At 31.4% G+C, this 24,935-nt stretch overlaps 1 protein-coding gene across 1 annotated transcript; it reads right to left on the bottom strand.

Annotated features, from left to right (window-relative positions):
* Window positions 1-3,817: 3,817 nt before the first annotated feature.
* On the bottom strand, window positions 3,818-12,300 carry LOC149884223 (uncharacterized). The gene is made up of 11 exons (XM_090099124.1): window positions 12,115-12,300; window positions 11,900-11,945; window positions 8,929-9,429; window positions 8,348-8,836; window positions 6,003-6,063; window positions 5,764-5,917; window positions 5,293-5,512; window positions 5,134-5,209; window positions 4,496-4,545; window positions 4,100-4,336; window positions 3,818-4,029 (listed from the first exon to the last, which is right to left on the bottom strand). Exons 1-11 carry the CDS (start codon window positions 12,169-12,171, stop codon window positions 3,950-3,952), a joined length of 1,971 nt encoding a protein of 656 aa, XP_089955250.1. The 5' UTR covers window positions 12,172-12,300; the 3' UTR covers window positions 3,818-3,949.
* Window positions 12,301-24,935: the final 12,635 nt, after the last annotated feature.

Below are 24,935 nucleotides of genomic sequence, written 5' to 3'. Positions count from 1 at the left end.
CTTATGTGAACTTTAAATTTGTCATTAATCTAGGGTGTGAGATCACATAAATGGTGAGTATACGCAACCAAGAGCAAAATATTCAGACTAAAAGTGTCTCTCGCCAACGTTTTAGGCAAAATTTCATCCTAATCTTGATAACCACATAATTTTGAGCTCTAAACGAGTCAGAGACTCTTCTTTACTAGCTCATTCGATGACCTGATTGAGGGACTCATGTCCTGTGTCACGTAGGTCATGACTGTGTATGCACCGCTATCTTTCCTCATTTAAACCAGGTCAACAAACAAGGAGGGATCGCGAAATATGTAAAGACTAATACAGTTTTTTAGATACATGAAACAGAAACTCAAACCAATTGTTGATCCCGTGTTTGCTGGAAACGATTACTTCTGTCATTCTGAGTGCATCTTGTTGCTAATGTTAGCTAGTTGAGAAGACCACATCAGAGAGCAAGGACGCAGACGGGGTACATGCGGCACAGAAGGAGAATTCATCAATATCACCGCAAATATTTTGAGTCCCTGGTTTAAACTTCGATGCCACAGGTTACAATAATCTCGTAAACCAGCACAAAGAAGACTGCTGCAAATCTCCGATGAAAAAACACTTGGTTGAAACAGAGTTATGAGAATGAGTTAAGAACTGAAATAATCAATTTGAAAGAACCAGCCGACAAACCTTTCAGAACCTTCCGAGTATTTGTTTAATAACCGAGGCTTCGGCGGCGATTTTCTCTGAACAGCAAGACAGATATATCTGTTCTGGCTTTGAATCCAGAAAGAAAGTATAAACGTTTGACAAAGAAGCACAAAACAGACTTAATGATTTTTGTTTGTTTGTGTACTTGTGTAATACAACTATTTTTGGTTATTTAATTAAAAAACTGGTTAGTTTAACGGATAAATGTTAGAAACTTACAAAGTTATTAAAAGGTGTTAATTATTCAAAAGTATTGGGGTACTCCAAACCAAATTATTTTACTCTACTTTTTTGATTTCTCTAACGCTGCCAAAGAGCAACTATTTAACCCCTTGTCTGTTGTAGATTTCCAAATTTACTCCTTAAGTATACCATCAACGTGTCTCAATTGTGAGTTAACTGAAATTAAAGAGTGCTTTAAAGTATACAAAATATTAAAATAACCGTAACAGTTAACAAAGATACTTCTCCCTTCATTTTTGTTCCCATGATCGCGTATTTATGTTTGATGTAGAAACAGCGAAGCTCTCATATCAATCAATTGTTCTCAAGTTCTATACGAGTCTTTAAGTTTTCAAAGATCTCCAGATACGAAAGATACCCAATTAGATTTTTTCTCTCAATACAATTACCGTTGATTAGAAAAAAAAGTTGAGGAGGTTAAAGTCATACTCAATTTATTCCTTTTATCACTGTCAGATATCGTTATAAGAAAATCTTTAAAGCAACAAATCACTGTTTTCATCGAGTCCAAACACCTTTTCATTAACGTTTACCAGCAGAGAATTCTGGAAGACTAAAGCCACGAATTAACAAATGATCTTAAATGTACTTTTGTCATCATCTTTAAAACCATTATTGTTTCATTCGTTTTTTCACCTCTAATAATTTTAATGCATCCTCATTATCTTTTGCGCTTTCACTCTTAATCTACGTGCACTCATTTTTATCCTCTGCTTTTATAGTTTGAATAGATAGGGTAGTTAAGGTTTAGTAAAAAACACGGTTAGTGTAATGCAGTAAATTGCTTTCCATGCTTGAATTTTTATCCGACTGGTTATTAATTAATCGAGTGAAAAAGCTTAAGTAAAAGTGTACAGCTGTTTGGATTAATTTGTTTATTTAATTAATTTGTAATAAGTTTTGGAGGTATAGAAGGTACTTAACACCCATTTGCTTCTCACCAGGCTTTTTAAAGAACAGCCAGCCAGTGCATTACACTTATTCAAATTTTCTGATGTGCTTTTATTGAAGAATGAATACATTTTTTTCTGCTTTTGCGGAAGATGAGGCGAATTTTCGAATGCAGTTTTATGCTTTATTATCAAATATCTTTTAAAAATCGGTCAATTTTTTTATTCAAATACTACATTCATAAAAGTTTTTTTTCAAAAAAAAACTTTTATGAAAGTTTTATGAAATATTCAAACTGTGTATTTAATCTGAAATAACCGTTCAATCACACAACCAGTTTTTGAGCTAATTTAATGGATAGAATACCTTAGCTAATTAACACAGTTCTCGCTCAAAATATTTGTGTATTAATAACTATAATAATAGCCTTCCTGTAGTCACCTGGCATACAATCTGTCATACATCTGGGATACAATCACTTTCTCCATAAATTCCAAGAGAGAATGCTGCAAAAATGTTTTCAAATCCAAGACAAATATAACATTCACTATTTAGTTTTTTTAGTTAGTTGAAGACGCTGATATGCATATTTCAGCGAAAAAATCAAAATTAAATTTCAAAACGATCAGACAGAATTTCCTTCATGTTTTTTATGAATTGTGATAAAAAATGTAGTATATACAACCTAATGTAAAAGTACAAGATGTTAGTAATTTTAGGAGGGAAAATGAGAAAGTTTATAAACATTTTCCTTAAGTTTTACCCATTAAGTTTTATCATTATCTTCAAGTTTTTAAATGATGTAAACATCTCTTAAGAAAATCGGGAAAACCTGTTTTAGAGAACCATGGACTCAGAGGTTGAAAAAAAAAAGTACTAAACGAACTTCAAAATAAAAATCAATTGTTCATATAAAAAGTCAAGAAACATCTGCGGACAAACGATAATTGAGAAATTCTTCCAACTCTTAAAAAATTCAACATTAATCCTAAAGAAGTTCTTTAAGGTTCCAATAGATTGCAAAACATTTAAACTTCAATTATTTGCCATTTACAACACCTAAAAGTGACTTTAATTTACATCATTATATTCAAAACAATTATCTTGTTATGCTGTAACTGTTCTTGTAGGGTCAAACAGGACTCTACAAGAACAGTTACAGCATAACAAGATAAGAGATGACATTACATCAAATTAAGTAAATAATCTACAGAACCCTTTAAAGCCAGCAGTCTGAAAAAAGAAGAAAGCTGAATTTTTAAACCATTTAATATAACATGTCATTTCAGGACATATCACCTTCAGTAGAGGAGTATGGAAATTCTAAAACTGGTTCCTCATAATAAGTGCTTTTTAAATAGACTTTTAAATACACGGATTAACAATCAATTGACCCACCCTCAACTTTCTAAAAAAAATCTTTCTTGTAGATTTTAACTATTTTAATACTATTGATTTAAATCAAAATAAAATTGTTTACATTTACTGCTTTTGCTGGGCTTATTAATCTCTGAACTTACATTTCACAAGTTTCTTCTGACTATTTATTTGATTTGATGGGAAGGTAGTGCTTATCTACCGATAAAATTGGTAATTGTACCATTAATTTTTCGAGTCTTAAAGGCTTTTGTGCATTAATAATGAATTCGCCGTGAAAAACTGATTCTAGTTGCATAACTTTAACTTTTTTTATATGGTTAAATTAGATTTAAGGAATAATGTTTCTAATAAGACGATATTTTATAAATCACAAACTTTCAGGAGAGGCTAAAGCAAAGGGTTACTCAAACAGGATTTCGATATCCCGCTTCGAAGAATAAAAAAAAACTTTAGTAAAGGTAACTATAACTGCTATGTATTTATATGTTCATTACAGTATTGTCAGTTTAAATGCCTCGGCGTTAACTTTAATACTTAAATTATTACATATACCAATGAAATCAATCAACACATCTACATAAAGACACTAGAGAACAGCAAATTTTTCAGACAATTCAATTTGTGGTGTGTTTCTTTATTATAATTTTAATTTCTTTTTACAAGTAAAAAATAAAAAAGTAAACATGAATCTTTTCAACCTAATATTTAAAACTTATCAAAAACTAAACATTGGTCAAAAAAAAACATTCCATTTTATCCTCTGAATCCAAGAATCGTTAATAGATTTTCGAAAATATAATCCTTCGTCGTTTCCTAAGATTAAAAGTAATTTAGTTTGAGCATCAGTTTGAAGCATTAATTTACATTCCTATAAAAAAATTACCCATCCATTGTTGATTTTTTAATGTGTAAACTTGTTCATCATTCTCTTCTAATTTCTTGCATCCGATTTGGTTTATTTGATAAGGCACACTTTTCAGATATTCTTGATCGGAAATTGTTAACCATTTTTTTAAAGTGCTGTGGTACATTAGATAACTTTTTTGGTTTCTGTGTATTGCATACAAGTCTCTAGTATAATTATGATGGCCCAGAACAGAACCAACTTGCATATCTAAACCTTTAAACCGAGGTAAACGACAAATTAAAGTAATCTTGCATGTAGCTTTTTAAATCTAGTACACAACGTTTTAGTAATCACGTTTAAATAACATTAGTGCTACAAATATATGGGGAAAACTGGCTAACAAGTTCTTTTTTAAAAACAACTGTTTCATACCTGTCCAAAATTCACCGTCGCTTTTTGAATAAAAGCATGCCACATCCTGGCTAAAAATTCAAACTATTTAAAAAACAGTTGTAATAATCTTGTAAGAAATTCTTTGCTAACAGTTTTAAATTATAATAAAGGTATACCATTAAATTTATTAAAGAAAGTTTAAAGTTTATTTTATTATAAAATTTTAAAAAAATTTAAGGTTCAATTCAGCAAGTTAATCATAAGTAAAAGTTAAAGCAAAGCCGTAGTATCAAAAATAATCTCAGTTTATTTATTATAATGCTTAAAATTTTGCAAAAACTAGCAAAAAAGTTATGAAAAATGCGATAAAAACACATGCTTAAAAATGTGAAGAGGTTCGCACCTTTCCGCACCTCTCAGCACCACTACTAATATCAGTTTGCAAAAATGTAAAATATTGTTTGACAACTTCAAAAGATTTATAATTGACGACTTGGTGAACTAAGTAGTTACTTAGTAAATTTTTTAAAGCTGTGAAATAATCAAGTTTAAAACAAAAATTCAATGAATGACATAATTGTTAGTTTATCAATTGCCAAATAAACTGCATTTTCAAAAGAATTAAGTACTCCTGCTTGGTTTTGCCACAAAATTGATAGTTAAGAATTGTCAATTACCTAATGACATATTGATTCATGCAAACATAAACAAGACCTTCAACTGCATCCCAACACACACCTCGACCATAGCTTTCTATTCGTGAAATAATAAATTTATACAATATTTGTTCAAGAATAAAGAGTTTGATATCATTCCAACAAAAATTTTTTACGAACCTGGAAGAGCGTTTTTATTTCTCGAAATTTTCTGATAAGCATCGTTAGTTAAATTAACTTTGAAGCTTTTATACTCATACCATAAGATTCCTGCACTGTTTTGGAAAACTAGTTTTAAAAGAATCTCAACAGTAAAATGCTCTTGCACCAAAATGCTCGTCATATCTGAACTAAGATTTAGGTTATGATATACGCCAGTGGTATTGAAAGCACCAGGAATCTAATGAATTGATTTATATGGCATAATAAAAAAGTCATTACAGTTTGTAAAATCTAAGATATACATACTCTGCAGCCTAGGTTCAAAGAAAAAGCTTAAACAGAATTAAAATTTAAAACAAAGAAACATTAGTTGAACCATTAGCATAAAATCGCTGAATGCTGAATCTATGCACCAAAAAAGAAAATTCACAATTCAAAATTAATGAACAAAGATAGAACAGTTAAAAAACATCTTAAAAAACAACATACTCTAAATGTAGAGTTATTTTTATGAAAGTTAACTGCTTCGCTTGCAAAAGAGATCTTCATGAAAACGGGTAAAAAGTATTCCCATGCAATGTTGTAAGCAATAACACCCGGCTCATAGGCGTAAACAATTGAACTGGACAAACTCATATGATCTCTGAAAACATATGGTTTTAAATGTAGAAATGTTAAAAAAAGAATTTATTATTTCCTGAAAACGAATATGTTTTCAAATAATTTACTTGTTTGTAAACAGCCCTTTGATGTTTACTTTGATGAGTGGTTTGCAACTTCTGCTTCCAACTTAAATAAAAATTTATTAAGTCTTAAAATTAAAAACAAACAATCAATCTTATAATAGGATGATATAATAGTGTGGTTTAACAATGAAGTTTAATAGGATAATGTAATAAGATGCGTTTGGATGATATATTATAGAGTATTATTTGAAGATAAAAAAAGAAGATAATATGATTGCAAGAACACTTTTTCAATACTGTTGTTTAAAACGATTTTGCATAACACTTTTTTAACCAAACTTTTTTGGTAATTTTTGAAATATAAATCGATCTTCTAAAACTTTTAAAAGATCTTTACTTTGTCTCACAGTTATTCTATTTCTTCTCATTATAATTTCAGTTTGTAATAAAATTTTCTTTTTTTTACAGGTTTTCCACCATAACACTTCAGTAATAACAATTCAAGAATTCTGAACTTAGATGAAAATGTCTACTCCACTAAAGTTGACAGCATAACTATAAAACAGGTATAGATAAGATCCCAAACTCATCAAAGAACTAATCAAATCAGAATTCAAGCCAGAATCAATTTGGCATAACCTGAATGAATGATATAATTATTGCAGGACATTCCATCTCTATTTATGCAACACCATCAATTGTATGTTAAGCATTTCCAAAGTGTTTGCAACCAGAACATTACATTTCGTCATATCTAAACAAACATTTATCCTTATAATCCAAGTATATATCCACTTAAAAAACATCTTTCGTCAACCGCAACTGACCTAGAGTCTCCACGTTTTTTTATTATCGCGCAATAAACCATTTTTATACAAATAACATAAAAATACTTTTGTACCCTCGCTACGTTTTAGCCTTCACCCGTCACTTGCATTAAAGTCAGAATTTTCTGTGGGTTTGGCGCATTGATCTGCATTGTTCCTAATAAGCAGTTATTATAAAAATCTCTGAATCATTATATAGCCTTAGCACGTTGTTATTGTTTATCTGGTTTGTGGTACAAATTTGGCTTCCACATATGACCATTTTCAGCCACTTGCAGTACACTCTGATAAACGTCCTGTAACTATATTGTTGCTATAAAATCTGAAATCAGCTTAACTCATATTTTAGTATAGTAATCATTAACTTTCCGAGTACAAAAAAATTCAGCAATTATGATGATGTAAAAAACCTTCTTGGTCAACTTTTAACGACGTCAATCGAAAATTGTAAATCCAAGTTTCGGATGTAGAATATAAACCTCTAGTCTGTTCCAGTTATGTCAACTAAACTTGTTAAAAGATTAATTATTTAAAAAATTTTTGGCTTTCCAAAGTCAGTTCCAATTCTTATTATCGCATAATAAAAACCTTTGGTCGTCTGCAATCTTTATAGGCGATCACCACGCAAACGTCGATTGATGTTTAGTTTAATATGCGTAATCAATAGTTCAAGAGGCACTATCTCTTCAAACAGCTGTCATTTTCAGAAATGATAGGTTTGTTTTGTACTTGAGCGCATTGTAAAAGTTCTTTAAATCATTTAATGGTGCATCCTCGGCTCATTTATATATCATCAATCATTAGCTATGGATATGCTTCCAGATATTTGCAAAGTCTCAGAACTTTGAAACTTGCTGCTGCTTGGATACTGCGTGGAACAACCAGTATTCCCTGCTCAAACAGACAAATTTTATTGGTGCATATCAAATATTTTTTAGCTGACAGACCTAATGAGAAACGGTGCAGAACGTGTTTGATAAAGAAAGAATATGAAGGTTGTATAAATGTCTTTAAGGAATCTAACAAAATGTATAAATTCCAACGTATCACATGGGATGCTGTAGGTAATACTAAAGAACCCTGAACTATTTTAAGCAACCAAAAATTGAGAAAGAATCAATTTTCAATTCTAGTTTTCATTGAATACAATAAACCTATTTAACTCTAATTGAAAACTTAAGAAGACTTCATATTTAGTTGATTTAAAATGAAACATTTCATATATATAAATACTGTATAAACTGCATTTACAGTAAAATACCCTTTATTAAAGATTTAAGAGGCTTTTTTTAAAAAGATCTACGTTTAGATGAAAAGTTTCTGAAAGAAGCAAAGTTAACAAAGATGGGAGATAAATGTTTCAAACGAGGAATAGTCAATCAAGATTAAGAAATTGAGCAAGCAAATAAACAATTTACATCAAATAGAGAGGGCATGTTTAGAAAACTTGATTGAACACTTACGTTTTGATTTTCATAAAATTTTGAAAAACTTCCATGAGTTCTTCAGATATTTAGTGGATAACGCATCTTAACGTTGACATACACAAATAATTCTTACCCACATAGGCATTTTTTATGATTAAGTTTCGAACATATCCTGGTTGTGGGTCATCCCACGGATTACCGATGTAAACTTTAACATCATGGAATTCTCTCGCATCATTATTGACCACGTAATAAAAATTGTTTTCTGCCACCCATATTGCAAAAATATACTTTCCTTCAACAAGTAGTTGCGAAACTCTAATTTTATTCCATTCCATCAAACTCTTATCTATGTTTGGCTCAAAATAACTATTGAGATCTCCATTTAATGCAGATGAAATATGAAAACGATTACTCCAATGAATCCAAACACCAGGGACCCTATCGCCGTAAGTGTTAAGGTTGTTTCCTTGAGTTAAGTGAATGATATTAGTCCATTGAATGTTCACATTTGCAGTAGGTTTCACTTCAAATGATATATCGTACTCTTTTGGAAGGTTATTTAAAATTTTAATCAACTGATTTTTCTTTATCTCTTTCTCTTCGATCATGCTGAAGAACTCTATAATAAAACATTTAATTGCTTTTACCGTTTTCTTTATTAAACTGTTTGTTCGGATATCTCCATGAAAATGTAGTTTACTAAATAGTTACCTTCACAAGTGTTTAAAATCACAAGATTTCTAATGAAGCCTGGCTGCGAATAGTACCACGGATCGCTCAAATATACTTTAACGTTCTGAAATTCTTTTGGAGATGTGTTTTGTGTAGTGAAAACTTCAGTTCCCGCAATGTGAATCGAGAAAATGTATTTTTCATCAATAAAGAGTTGTGATATATTGAATTTGGTCCACTCCATTAACTGAACTCTCACTGCCGATATAGAAATACTTCTATTTAGATCGTTTAATGCTGAATTAAAGTACAAATAGTTGTCTGGTTGAAACCATACTCCTGGAGTTCTGTTACTATAATTTCTGTTATCACCGTCAACAGTTAAGTGAATCACATTCGTCCAATTGTTTAAAAAAGAAGTTGGCATTAATTCAAATGATAACTCGTATTCCTTCGGAAGACTAGTCAGAATCGAAGCAAGTTGATCTTTTTTCAATGAAACATTTTGAGCAACGGTAATCGATTCTGTAACAGCTTTAACTAAAATAAAAGCATTTTATGTAATAATACTTTAACAGCAAAAATATTTTTCAAAGAGTTAAAAAATGTTATATTACTGAAATAGATTTAGTTACCGTTTAAAGCGCAAAGTAACCAAATTATTTTACAAAACATGAACTACAGTTTAAAAATTTACTTTACAGTTGAAAAGATATTTAGGTTCATGATTTTTTTGGATTTTGGATCTCTTTTTAAGTGTCTTCAATGAGAAACAATTTTTTTAAAGCCGGCCAAAACGGAATGAAACAATACCCGTGCATATTTTTTCTTGTTATGCTACAATTTGAAAAACGACCTGAGATGCCGAGCTTGTTACATAAATGGTTTTTGAGCGTACAGATAAACTTTATAATGGGTGAATTTTGATATTTTAATCAACTTTGATCATATAATGTACAAATGAAACTAAAGTTAAAGGTGAAAAGTTTACATTTTTGTGGCTTAAAAGTTCTGATGCCGCCTACATTCGGATTCTAACATTTCCTCTTTACAAGCTTTTTCTAATGTTTCTGCGAATTATTTATTGTTTTATGGCTTTTTTTTTTGTCATCTAATTCTTGCAAAGTTGTACTGGTATTTTGATATTATTTACAGTGTCGATGTTGTGGCTCCCAAAACCTCTATTAAAAAAATCCGCATTTTTTCGATTGAAATGTTTATAACTTAATTATGGTCAAAAATGCATGTGGCAAGGATCGATAACCAAACTAAATCTTTTTTCTACACCTTGAAGCACAATATTCTAACAGCTTTTATAAAGAATGTACGGCAAAAGCGTCATTAAATTTTTGTACGCTTCTCCAAAAGCAGTAAACATCTTCTTATTTACACTTTTAAAACGAACTGATTAGTTCTTCTTTTTAAAAAAAGTTGGAAATATTAAATTAATAGTTGGTAAACCAATTGATAGTGTACAAAACAACTTAAAGCTTCAAAGTCAAATTTGTTTATAAGTATAACACCGATATTTTTTCCTTTTTTTTTTTCTTCTTCAGCACAAGTTCTCTCCCCTACATATTTTTTTGTCCTACCTCATGTGTTTTGCTGTTTCATAGTTCTAATGTCATATAGTCGTTCTCTACCATAGTTGATACTGTAATCACCACAATTTCTGTGTCCGATTGAGTGTTAGAATTGGTTTTAAAAATTAAAAGATTGGAAGTTTTTTTGATACATGTCTCTTAAAATATCTTCAAACTCGTTTGACACTGCTGAAATTTTCACAAAAAACTCGTTTTCAAGCAAATGCGCAGAGGGCATAGGCGCCGAGTTCACGGGGGCAACAGGGGCAGTGGACCCCCCAGATATTTATACTAGTAATATATTATCACGGATTATCATGAGGACGAGAGTATCTATTCCCCCCCGTAATAACCCGTGATAATATATTATTAGTATAAATTTCTGGGGGGTCCACTACCCCTGTTGCCCCCGTGAACTCGGCGCCTATAGCAGAGGGTACATTTTATTAACTTTATATCGATGAATAAAACAATAAAAAACTATTCTGCTTACTCTGAACCAAATTCACAAAGAAAAAATTTTAAATAATTTTATCAAAATCTATTAAAAACTAAGGTAATCAATGGATTTTTTAAATATTTGTTTTCATTTTTGTTAATCCCATCAATCTAGTAAACAAATGAAATGTTTTAAGTTATTATTTTTATTATCAATTAACATAGTAAAACAATACCATAAGATTTTTTAAATGGATTAATACATGATATTCTTGCTTAAATTTTTTGGTGCACGCCCATTATCAGGGGTTTTCACCAAAAATATTAGCTGCTATTTTTGTTTGCAAAAAAGATACTCCAGATACCTGACTCTTCTGCGTTTATAATTCTGCCGTATCGCTTATACTTTTATGACTTTTTTTTCTGGGTTTCTCTCTTAGATAAATAGACAAAAGTATGCTGCTAACTAGTTACAAACTTATGTAACATCTTGATTTTTTAAGCGATTTTTTTGGTAAAAAGTCTCATGATTGATTATATACTGATTTATTCCATCAGCGTTTTCACTGAAAATATTTTTTGACAAAACAAGAAAAGGAGGTATTGAATGTCGTGAATGCTACATGAAAAAAAAAAAGAGGAATTTTTGTCTAAAGTGTTTTGAAGAAAAATGTGACTTTGTTCTAAATACTTTCAAGGGCATAAAAAAGTAAAGTTTTTAAAAAACAGGAGATTTTACTTTCAATTTCAAATTCTCATTTCAGGCCTTCAACAAATAACAAATGATAATTGCATTGAGAATCCAAGACAGACTTGAAAATAAAGCTGCCTGCAAAACGGGGATTCCCAATAAAGTAAGTGACTAATTCTTGAATAACTTTATAGTAAACATAAGATTGAAAAAATGAAAAAAGTTAAGCTTGGTAATAATTTAAAAGCGTATCAACAATTCCTAAAATTTTGACAACAAATTCCAAGTATTCACTTACAATATCTCACTTCGTGAAATAAAAAGAGCAGAAAGATGAATGTAATCTACAAAAGAAAATATTTTTCTTTATTTATATATATATATATAGTGATATAGTGATATATATATATAAATAAATATATATATAGTGATGGCAAATAGTTTCATTCAAGTAGTTAACAGATTAAATTATAAAATGGTTGATTTAACTTTGAAAATCTGCAAGTATCACACCATTGAATTTGAGTCCTGATACCAACATCGAAATGATTTTTGTGTTTGAAAAACCATTACTTTAGTTAATAATTGAATGAGCTTTTTGATATTTATAACTTTATCGTTTTTTTCTTGTTTTTTCAGTGCTATTTTTTCTGCAGCACAAAACTTTAAATTCCATATATGAGGCGATTTATTCACCCAAAAAAATCATAATGAAAATATGAAGATAGTTTAAATTTTTAATACGACTTTAGTTAATATTTTAACAACCCGTTGGCTGTGGAATTATAATTAGTGTTACAAAGTTTTGAATAGAAGTGTATTATTTATAATTTTTTCTTATATAAAGCATCAACAAGTAGCAGAAACTTTTTCCTTAAAAATCATCATAAAACAACATTTTGATAGACTGACAAATATTCATTGTATAAGTGAATTTTTTTCAAATTACTAATGGAATAAGTCGATTATACAAAAAAGAAAAGTTAAATTAAATTGTCATCAAAGGAAATTTAATTATCTTTTATTTAATAATTTAATTGTTATCAAAGTAAATTAAATATTGAAGATTCTAATTTTCTTGTTAGATTTTTTTTAAACAAACCCCCGTTTTCATAAGTTCGTTTAAAATGTATTCATCCTAATTTTTATCCTTAACACTCGCTCATTAATTCAGTTGCAATTCGCTTTTAAAATAAATAATAGATGAAAATGAATAAAAAAATGTTTAATACTAACTTTAAAAAGTGAAAATTGCTTATCTTATTACTACTTCATGCTATTTTACTAGACTAAGCTCATGTGTAAACCCAAAACTACTAAAATAAAAACTTTTAAATACAGTAAACGACCAGTTATTCGAAACTCCTTGGGGAAAAGAATTTACTTCAAATAATTGAAGTTTTGAATAACTTAAAATCCTTTTTAAAGTTCCCTATTTTAAGAAACTATCAAATTTTAACAAAAATTAATGCTCAAGTCATTTCCTTGTAAAATAACAGTCTTTACATATTTTTGAAAAATTTTTTTAACTTTTATTGCTTTTTTATTTTTAAAATAATAAAATCTTTGCTACTTTTGAAAAAGTTGTCTATTTTTAATTATATTTTTGTTTCTAAAGAGTTGTTGTCAATATTTCGATATGAGACCTAGTGGTTAGCCCTTTTGTCAGAAAGAGACTAGCATTCAAAAAACTCGGTTGCACGTGCAAGCCGTGATAGTTTAGCTTTTCGGGACGCAAATCGTTTTAGTCTTCAACTATCTCCTCTTCAATCCTCAGCACAACCGTTGATTAAAATGGAATCCAGAATTTCTCGATCTGTGACAGCAATTGTTTCAGTTGTTCAAATCTCAAAATCTATGTCTACGTAATCGTCAATAGCGAAGTTTTATTTATCTGATCTGGTTGACGTTTTCTTCAAGAAACTTGAAAGGATTAATTTTAGCATAGATAATTGCCATATGTGTTACCGGCGAGATGCCTGCCTTCCTAAAACAAATCTTAACACTGTCAGCCAATACAGCGTCCCATGACCTGACCAACATGCTCGTAACTTTAAGAATGTTGATCTTTAGAGTTGTTTTACCAGTATCAATGTATTATTTCTGACACCTCACAAGATGCGTGCGATAAAAAGCCTTCATGAAACTCCTTATGACGCCCTGGTCCATTAATTAAGTTTTGGAGGTTGTGCTGGGTGGTAAAATTAGTGATTCAATTGCTTTGAGATTGTAAACATTAGGATGAGCAGTACAGTTAGAGAGCAACTTTTCTACCATTAAGTAAGAATGGTTAACTTCACGTTAAGCCTTCTTACTTAATCAGTTAAAATTTTAGTGTCTATCCAGAATTTATTTTGGGACTTGTACTGACAAGGTATGCTTTCGACTCCTTTGAGACATCGTGGTTTTTCTTCCTTTCCAATTATCAGCACAGGAAGCTTTTCACCTACCCCATTTCCTACTACTAAACCTGTTAAACAAACTTTGCTTAATTTTCCTCTTGCACATCGTTCGCCTTTTAGATGAAGGGTTTTTGTTGGATGCTGTTGATAAAATAAGGGAAACTCTTCAGCGTTGTAAATATCCTAAATCCATGCCTTAAGAGGATCTTTGGCAAATGAGTCTGCTGCCAACTTGCTGTTATTTTCTCTGTATGCGCACTCTCCTTCTCAGAACCAACATAATGCCTACTTTTCCTCCAATGAAGCCACCCTTCTAAAGCCTTAAAACCCGTTATGTTAAGTTTTTTTAAAATATCTAAAACTTATTTCTTATGATGTGTCCACCAATTGGTATATTTCGTTCACTTGCGCTCATAAGCCATTTATCACGTGTATTTTTTTCTTTAAACGTTGTTTTATTTTGTTATATCTTTTTGTTATATTTTTTTGTGTTTTGATTACGTTTCTTGTTATATTTTTTTATGAAATCCAATGGTATATACAATCGAAGAAAAGCATCGAATAACTGACGCGGTTTTCGTAAAGTAGAGCAAAAAATTTCGAATAACTGCAGGTTTGAACGACTGATTTTTATTTACATGAGTTTTTTAAGAAAAACTTAAAGAAATTGGTTTATTATTTTACTGCGTTTTTTGTTCACTGTTTTTACGATATTTTGCATCCCCAATCATCCCAAAGAATTTCTAATTGAATAAAGTGCTTGTAATTTGGAATTTTTTAAACGTAATTTAAATCTTTTAGTACACCATAAAACCAAATTAGTAAAAAATTATCAGCTAAAAAGTTAATCAAAAAATTTACTGTGGTTATTAGAAAATATCTACCGCCCTGTAAGCATTTGCGTCTTAAAAAAAGCATTGCTATAGACACTTTTTTTAATGATACCAATATGAGAAGCTATTATTTATATAATCAAGACAAATTTGCCCCTAACATTGTTTAAGACAAACAGAATCTTTTTGAAATTATTTTAGATTAATTTTGTTTCACAAAAAAATCTAACACAATACCACGACATCTGGGAGCACTTTATCCTTAAAGCTAATGTCAAAAAAAATTGTAACCTTTTGCGAAATGTAACTTTTATAAAAAACTGCTACTTGTGAAAGACCATAGCACGACTGAGTTGGGAAAATATCTCAAAAATACCCATCCAAAAGATTTTCAAAATATTGAAAAGAAAAATAACTCCGAAACATTATTAAAAAACATTGGTAGAGTATCATTTGGTGAAATTTTTAACCTGAGAAAAAAAGAATTGTTTAGTCTGAACTATTTAAAAGTCGTGAAAAGCTATTAGTAAAGTATCGCCTAGTCTCATATTAAAACTGGGAAAAAAGTATCGTTATTTCTTGTTTCGTCTCGTATCGTTTTACGGAGTTAAAATTTTTTAAGTCTAATTTTGTCTCAATTTAAACAATATCAATAATTGTCTTGTATCGGTATTGGTATATCAGAGTATCACAATTTCGAGATACAAATGCTAAGCGCACGGTACACAGTGACTCAAAACAGCAAAAAAATCGTAATAAACCCCTCACAACTTTTCTATAAATTAAGTGCCCTTTTTTAAATAATATTAAATTGCAATAATTTTTTATTTCAAAAGTATAAATAATTGTTTCATAAAACTTTTATTTTGTATTTTATACTTAAAAGAAGTAAAAAAATTTGATATTACTTTCAAAGAAATCTGAAAAATGTGAGATTTTTATTTAACTAAAATAGAGTATTTTTAGTTTAAATAAAAGTGTATATTTATTTTAAAGATAATCTTTTGGCTCTATATATTTCAATTTTACTCAAAAGAAAAAAAAAGTCTGATTTTTTTGTTTAAATTAAAAGACTTCTAAAAAAAAAGTCGCAAGTAATTGTATTTTTTTTGTTTATATATCAGCTAAAAAAATGTTCCACCGAGTTCCAAAAATATATACATTTTTTCTTGTTAATTAACATTTCTACTTTTAAATTATAAAAGGATCACTGCGGTCTCCTGCGGTATTGGAAGTTATTAAAGAAATGAAAATGTTGATAAACACTTAAAAACTTTGTTTTCCGCTATTTTTGAAAGTATTTTTTGTTTGATAGGTACAACATGTTTGAAAAAGCTTAACTGAACAACTTTAGTATTTCCTGTAATATAAAGTTAACGTAGTAATATAGTGTTATTGCAGGATGCAGCAATGTGACAATTGTTAAAGCCATTACAAAATAAAATTTTAAACAGTGTAAAGTAAAAAAATATATAATGTAATTTAAAATGTTTCTGATTTATTAGTTTTATTATATTGATGGTTCTTAAAAACAATAACAATGAAAAGATTAGATCTTATCCCAAATATACGTGAACTAGGAGTGGATAAATTATGATTATGGAAGGATTTACTTAATGAAATAAAAAATACTGAAGAAATTCGCAAAGCACAGTTGATATTTTTGGGGATAGTGCCCTTCTAGCTAACCCGAAAAAACCACCTATATGGGGTGATAGTGGACACATGTAGGTGTCCAGAAATGGGAGTTTTGAAATCCATCTATTACGTCCGAGAAAAAAAAATCAATTTTAAGTTGAAAATTTCCTAATTTTTTTACTATTTCGATTATTTACTAAACAAGCCATAAAATTGAAATGGGTCATTGGAACTTCATGAAATTTTATGGTGTTGTACCTATATAGTATGGCTATCAATGTATAAAGTTTCATGCAGATATCTTGCTTGGTTATTAAGTTATAGGCCAAAACGTTTTGCAAAATCATACATTTTGACAGTGTGGGTACCAAAAGTTTTTAGTTTTGGTAAAAAGATTTTGTTTGATTGCCCTGAATTTTTGTATGTATACTCTATAGGCAATAGGCAACAACTTTTGTTATTAGAGTTTTGGAATTAGACCATTTGCTAAAAAACTGTGGCCACAAAATCATTTCGAGCCCCGAAATTTCCTTATAAAATTGGCAAATCAATTTTCAATGAAAATGACCAACTCTGGGGAAAATTTTTGAAGTATTTGCTACCCTGAGTAGTTATCTATATAAAATATAATGAAATGCATGTACACATAACACAAATTGGGGGGGGGGGGGGTTAGCAAATTAAGTAGATTTTAAAATAGTAGATTTTTTAAGTAATTCGCTCTTTTCATTATGTCCGTATGAATTTCATTCAGCAAAAGCATTACAGAGGCCGTAAAAATTGAGCTATCGAGTAAAAATCGAACCCAATGTGAGCAAAAGACTAAGGAACATTCGTACAAATTTTGGATGAAATCTGACGGGTAGTTTTTGACAGAGACAACTTTTACCGAAAAAAGAAATGTAAAGCATTCCCTATTTTTTTGTTTGAGCGGATTTTACAGGTTAATTCATAAAAAAAAATCACTTGTTATTGTTTTAAAAACTTGCATTTTATTGCATTTGGAATTAATTTCTTTCTTCAACAAAACTACAATTATTAAGGTAAGATTCTTTTTTTACATATTCAACTTCTTAGGAAAGTTTTTGGTCTGTGATGTTTAAGATGGAAATGTTTTTCAGCGGAAAAGTAGGAAGTGGAAAAAAGTATTGTATTTTATTGAGTGCGCACTTTTATTACAAAAAAATGATATCAAAGAAAAAGGTGCACACTTTAAAAATAATATTTATTTAATAGATGTATCCCATATTTTTTGTCAAAAAAGTTGAGTGTGCACTATACTCATATGCAAACTATACTATATAAAATACTGTAAGATGACAAGTGGGTGAATGAACTAAAGGGAGAGTAGATACGAAAATAATTTGCTTTTATATCAAAACTATTTTAATCCTAATAAATATATTTTAAAGCTCTGAAATTAAATTATTTTAAATTTTGTGACAAAGCACTGCTTAAATTTTAGACCAATCTCCAAAAAAAAGGTTTAAATAAAATCTCCAATCTCCAAATAAAAGGCTCACCCTCTATATTTCTGCATACAGGTAAAGTTTCAACTCGTTTCAATTGCATATATTGTCAATAGCATCAATTATATTTTGGCTAATAAGTCTACAAACTTTTGCCTGTTTTTTTTTTAATTCTTTCCATTTGCACAAATAAGAGATAGTTTAAATTTCAAGAAACTATTTGAATACTGCTGCATTTACAGGAGGCTAAGCAATTTCTCACAATGCCAAATCATGCAAGAGGTCACGAGGAGAACAGAAAAATTGTCTGTCTAACTTGCCTTAAAAAGTGCACCAGGCAAATAACTTCATTCCAAGCGGAGCGTTTATCAAAAGTCTATGGCATCACCTTTGACTTAGGTGATGCAAGAGTGCCTCAAGGAATATGTGATACATGCCGGACAATCATGAAGAAGCGAGATGAAGGCAAAGAAGTTGTTCTACCATCACTGTATGACTTCAAGTCTATCCGTGTCAGAATGGAAACTCGTGGCGAAAACTGTGACTGTCTCATCTGCAGGATTGGGCGTCTAAAGCTGAATGAGAAACATCCGCTATATGTTTCTCGAGCTGATGAGAAAGGGTCCACTGTGCGCTGCAACGATTGTCTGAGTCCCATCAGGAAAGGCTTTCCACACAATTGTAACCAATCCATATTTCGTAAAAACCTCAAAGGACTAGCTGCTCAAAATGAGAAAGTTGCAGAACAGATTGCTGCAAAGGTGATTGCAAGCAAAACAGCTTCACCAAAAGGCACTGTAAGGCTATCAAAACCATCTGGAGGACCACCTCTTCCTGTGACTCCAGGTGCTTCATTTAATAATGAATACCTCAAGTAATGTTACATTGACACGACAAAAATTTTTATTCAAGAAGCATTTTTCTCCTTAATAATTTAGTATTTGGAAAAATGTTTCATAAGCCAATTTGTAATTACAGGGCCAAGTGGAGCTATACCAAAAACCATCTCTCCTGCTTTGAAGACACAAGACATGGTCAATGTTCACCTCAACACAGGTTTATCTAATGTGGGAATGATGAAATTGGCAAGAGTAGTAAACCAGACTTCAGGCACAAAGCTTGTTGAGCCGAATTTCAACAAACATTTTCTGGCTGCTAGTCGAAAACTGAGTGATTTTTTTACCCACTCAAATATAAAGGCTTCTGATGCAAAAGGTGAAACTGGTTCAGATCACACTGTTGCCCACTGTAAAAACATCACTGACCTTATCGGCACAATCAGCACATCTCGAAATGTTTCAACTGAGCGAATTTTAAAAATCGGAATCGATGGTGGCAAGGGATTTCTAAAGCTTTGTTTGGGATCATCGACAGAGCCACAAAAGAGTCCCCACCTCAAAAGCGTCTCTTGACTGACAGGCTTGCAAAAGATATGGGGGTAAAGCGCCAGATGCTTGTGGCAGTTGCAGAAGAGCTTCCCGAGACTTATGAGAATGTCCGCCAAATTTGGTCGCTCATTCAAGTCGATAGAGTGAAGGCCATTGTTGCTTGTGACTTGAAACTGGCCAACATTCTCTGTGGGCTTCAAGCTCACTTAAGCTCTCACCCTTGCTCTTGGTGTAGCATTGATTTCACAAATCTAGAGAAGTCTGGAGCCTTGAGAACACTTGGGTCACTCAGAGAGAGCTATAAAAGCTTCTTGAGTTCAGGGAGCATTCTTGCCAAGGCAAAACACACCGGCAATGTTGTCCACCCACCTATCCTCAGTGGAGCCGATGATACTCTCATTCTGGACATTTTACCTCCACCGGAATTGCATCTTTTGCTTGGAGTTGTTAACCACATTTTTCAAAAGATGAAAAGTGTATGGCCAAATGCCGAAAAATGGCCAACTTCTCTTAACATGAAACTGAGCCCCTATCATGGAGGCATGTTTGAAGGAAACGATTGTCGCAAACTTCTTCTGAATGTGGATAGGCTTCAACAGTTGGCAGAAGCTGAGTCGGTTTTCCAAGTTTTTGGATTCATCGAAGCGCTCAGGAAGTTTGATGCTGTAGTGAAAAGCTGCTTTGGATCAGACCTTGAGGATGACTTTTTGGACAAAATCCAACAATTTCAAGACTCATACCTTGCCATCCCGAATGCTAGTGTTACACCCAAGATCCATATGGTATTTCACCACATCAAAGACTTTGTGAACCGCCACATGTAACCACTTGGAATTTACAGCGAACAGGTAGTTGAAGCAGCTCATCAAGACTTTTCTCATCATTGGCAACGATACAAACGACTCCCATCTCATCCAGAATACGCTCTTAGACTTAAAAATTGCCTTGTGGACTTCAACAGCAAGCACCTTTAATAGTCTTACTCTGCCAAAAATGCCACATTTTATAATTCTAAAATTGTGCAGCTTATTTTAGAACTGTTTAATTAAATTAGAAAGTAGGTGTTTCTTGAATCAAGAAAAAAAACCTAAATTGTGATTGAGAGTGAATTGTTAAGTTATCAATTTAAAGAGGAAAGTAAAATTTTTGAGTTAAAAGCTTTCACCTTTAATATTTGAGTTTTCTTCAACTCTTCATTTCAACTATTTCAGGTGACTTACCTGATTAAAATTCAAGTTTTATTTCATCTAAAAGTTTTTTTCAGCTTTGAACCTTTACTAAAGCCCCAAGGTGCATGAAGAGGAAACCTTAAAATTAACTTATTGGGCAAAACCCCCAAATTTGTGTTATGTGTACATGCATTCCATTATATTTTACAATTTCATGCAAAAATGATTACTTATTGCTTTTCCATTTTGAGCCTATACTAATGCATAGAAAATGTACACGGAAAAGGCCTATTTTATGAAAATCTTAAAACTGACCTAAAAGTTGCAATTTTTTGATATTTTTCTATAGGCTCAATAATTTTTTACATTGATTGGTGCTCAGGGTAGCAAAAAATGCAAAATGGACCCCTCAGTTGGTCATTTTCATTGAAAATTGATTTGCCAATTTTATAAGGAAATTTCGGGGCTCGAAATGATTTTGTGGCCACAGTTTTTTAGCAAATGGTCTAATTCCAAAACTCTAATAACAAAAGTTGTTGCCTATTGCCTATAGAGTATACATACAAAAATTCAGGGCAATCAAACAAAATCTTTTTACCAAAACTAAAAACTTTTGGTACCCACACTGTCAAAATGTATGATTTTGCAAAACGTTTTGGCCTATAACTTAATAACCAAGCAAGATATCTGCATGAAACTTTATACATTGATAGCCATACTATATAGGTACAACACCATAAAATTTCATGAAGTTCCAATGACCCATTTCAATTTTATGGCTTGTTTAGTAAATAATCGAAATAGTAAAAAAATTAGGAAATTTTCAACTTAAAATTGATTTTTTTTTCTCGGACGTAATAGATGGATTTCAAAACTCCCATTTCTGGACACCTACATGTGTCCACTATCACCCCATATAGGTGGTTTTTTCGGGTTAGCTAGAAGGGCACTATCCCCAAAAATATCAACTGTGGGAGAGCAAGGTTTAGAAAGCATGCATGCTGATTTTAAAAGTATGAACAGCATTTTTTGCCATATGAAAGGAGCACAGCGACTAAAAAGTATTCTTTCTGAATATTACATCAAAAACTCCCCACAACCTTTGATAATTAAACCAACCAATAAAAAAAGAAAAGCTTTGTGAAGTTTTTCAGATGAATTGTATAAACAAAGTGTAACATTACAACTTAATTTCAATATTTTTAGTAAGAAACTTTAATTACACTCTTAGAAAAGTTCAGGCAAACCCTGTCTGGAATGGCTCAGGTCGACAAATTTACCTGAACATTCAGGAAATTTACCGTATCGGTTCAGGTATTTTAGCAAACCAGCTAAACACTTAGTGTAAAACTCCTGAAATGTTCAGGCAAAAGAAGTTGCATGAACTTTTCTACCGGAACGTTCAGGTGTTTTGCCGGAAACATCAAGTAAATCGCCAAAAAATATGAAATTATTTTTCCGCGCCAACAGCTATCGCCATTAAACCTTTTAGAGGTCGCATGTGCTTGCTTTCTCTTATTTTAAAACTTTTTATTAAAAATAAGCATAAAAAAGTTGTCAGAGTCAAAGTTGGCAGAATATTTATTATCAAAAGGAATATCTATAGATGCTACAGAAAAGCTTAAAAGTAAGCTATCTTTTCATATTTTTTGCGAACGTACGTAAAAGAGATGTGTATATAGTATATTTACATATTTATATATGTATATTTATATATATAAAATGTAATATATACATATGTAAGTATACACATGTATATATACACAATGTATATAGACTAGGGTGGTCCAAAATTATAAACTATTGAAATTCATTTCTCCACAAGGCTGCCTTTGTTCCTAATAATATTTGCAATATTGTAACCAAATTTGAAGCAAATCGGATAATATTTAGGGGTTGCTATAAATTTTGACTTTTTGAACACTATGATAAAAAATCAAAAAAATTAAGTTTTCACTATTATTTAATATCAAATTTAAAAATTAAAGGAACTAACAATTTAAATCAGGTAAATATGAGTGCTTGCAAAGTATCTAATGAATATAGATCATCTGATTAATTTATTTACCAGTGTTGAGATAGATCTTCAATTATGCAAAAATTACACAAAAATTTTTATAAACTCTTAAAAATTGAGCATTGTCAAAAAAATGATGAAAAAATAGCGACCTCTAAAACTGTTCAGATTGGTTCAATTTTTTCTATGGTTCTTCTCTAAGCATAGTCGAACAAAATTAGGCTTGTGGAGAGAATGTAGACCACCCTAATATACACATCTTGTTTACAAGACAGTATATGTATTTGAATTATATTCATATATGTATGAGTGTATAGATGTAAAGAAGTGAAGATAAATGTATATGATATAGTATATCATAGTAATAACATGATATACTATATATCATAAAATTATGATATACACTATAATATAGTCTATACAATAAACACTATAATATAGTCATCATATTATGATGTATTATAATATGATATAGTATGTTATATTCAGAAGTGACGTCATGAATGTTATATTACATTATTACTTAAATTATAACAGTCTTCTTCACGTTAGGAAAGTTTTAGGGCGGAGAGTATAGACTTAACCTCTGATATTATACTAGGAAAGAAAGTAGTCGTCGAGATACTTTGGCCTCTTCGTAACGCGTCCTGTTCTTGAGGGTATGTTATTAAGATTCTCGGGAGTAGTAACTTTCTGTATAGGCTGACTAGGTACCGCTGTTGTAGGTGACTGATTACAAGGGATACTATCTTTAATTGAATTCTCAACTAATGGGTTTGAAGTTACTTCGTTGGTTTCGTTTAATTCTTCTTGGTTTCTGTTTATGGAATTGTTGGTATTGTTGCTAATGATCATCTGTTCAATGTTCAAATCACCGGATTGTTGTTGGACTGATTCTGTTGGGGGATTCAGGTCTTCTAGTGGGGCGAGGTCATTTGTTGAAACAGTATCAATTTTTCCATTTTGAAATTTTATTCGAGCGTAGTGGGGCGATATTGTTTCTAATAGTTGAACTCTGTCAACGAGTGGATCTCCTTTCATTCGTACCTGACGTCTGTAAAGGATTGTGGCATCCTGTTCTGTTAAGAAATTAGGTAAAACAGTGCCTATAATTGACGAGCGTTGAAAGTTCATCATCCTCTGATGGGGTGTTTTGTTAGTGACGGTACACAAAAGTCCTCTTATGGAGGACAAAGCCATTTGCAATACTATTTCCCATTTCTCTTTTCCTAGACTTAAGGTTTTCAGAGCTAGACTAACAGATTTTAGTATTGTTCCGTTTATTCGTTCACACTGACCATTGCCTTGGGGATGGTAAGGAGTGGTTCTAGTTTTAATTACTCCGTTCTTTTCAAGAAAAACTTTGATTTTTAAGCTTTCGAACTGAGTTCCACGATCTGTATGAATAGATGATGGTGCACCAAATAATGAAAAGAGGCTGAGAAGGTGTCGTATAACAGAGTCAGCTGATATGTCTTGACAGGGAAATGCAAATGGGTTGCGTGAGTACTCGTCCACCACCACGAGGATGTATTTGTTTGCTGTAGTGGATTGTAAAGGTCCAATAAAGTCCATCGATAAGCGTTCCCAAGGCCTTGTTGCCTGAATGAGACGACCTGTGGGTGGTTTGTAAAAACGTGGTTTGAGCTCATTGCAAGTTGTACATTGGTTTGTTAATTGTTTGATTTCTGTGGTGGAGTATGGTAGATTTCTGGTTTTGCAGTAATGTATCATTCTTGTAACTCCAGGATGGCATAGCTGGGAATGGATACTGTAAAACGCTTTAGTGTTATTTACAGTCAAGCAACATCTTGAAAGGGCATCTGCTACAATGTTTTGGTTCCCCGGCCTGTAAGAGATTGTATAATTAATATCAGCTAGTTCTAAACGCCATCGTGTTAATTTTTCATTTTTGATTTTTGTTGCACTCTGTTTATTAAAAATAAGGGAAATGGATCTTTGGTCGGTTATTATATTAATATAGGGTACTGAGTTAATCAAATGCCTCCATCTTCTACAGCATTCCACTATGGCAGCCGCTTCTTTTTTCACTATCGCATGCTTCCTTTCGGTATTAGTTAATGTCCGTGAAAAGAAAGCAACGGGCCTGCCAAGTTGTAGTAGTGTTCCTCCGAGTGCTGAGTCGGAGGCATCAGTTTCTATTGTTAATGGAACTTTTAAATTAGGGGAGGCTAGACAAGCTTCTACAAGTTTATTTTTGAGTATTTTTATTGCTTCTTTAGCATGTGGAGTTAAACCCTTTGTTGGAAAATTGTCTCTTGCTTGGGTAAGTGGGAGAGTTAATGCTGTGCAATTGTGTATCCACTTAGCGTAATAAGCAAATAAACCTATCATTCGGTTTAGCTCTTTTAACGATCTTGGCTCAGGCATATTCATCAGTACTTCGTATCTTTTTGG

This window comes from Hydra viridissima, unplaced genomic scaffold, assembly GCF_058129835.1.
Source record: "Hydra viridissima isolate aposymbiotic clone 2 unplaced genomic scaffold, HvirCarnegie_v1 scaffold_9, whole genome shotgun sequence".
Classification (NCBI taxonomy): domain Eukaryota; kingdom Metazoa; phylum Cnidaria; class Hydrozoa; order Anthoathecata; family Hydridae; genus Hydra; species Hydra viridissima.
Note: the sequence above shows the minus strand (reverse complement) of the source record. Positions and strands in the feature narration are given on the sequence as shown.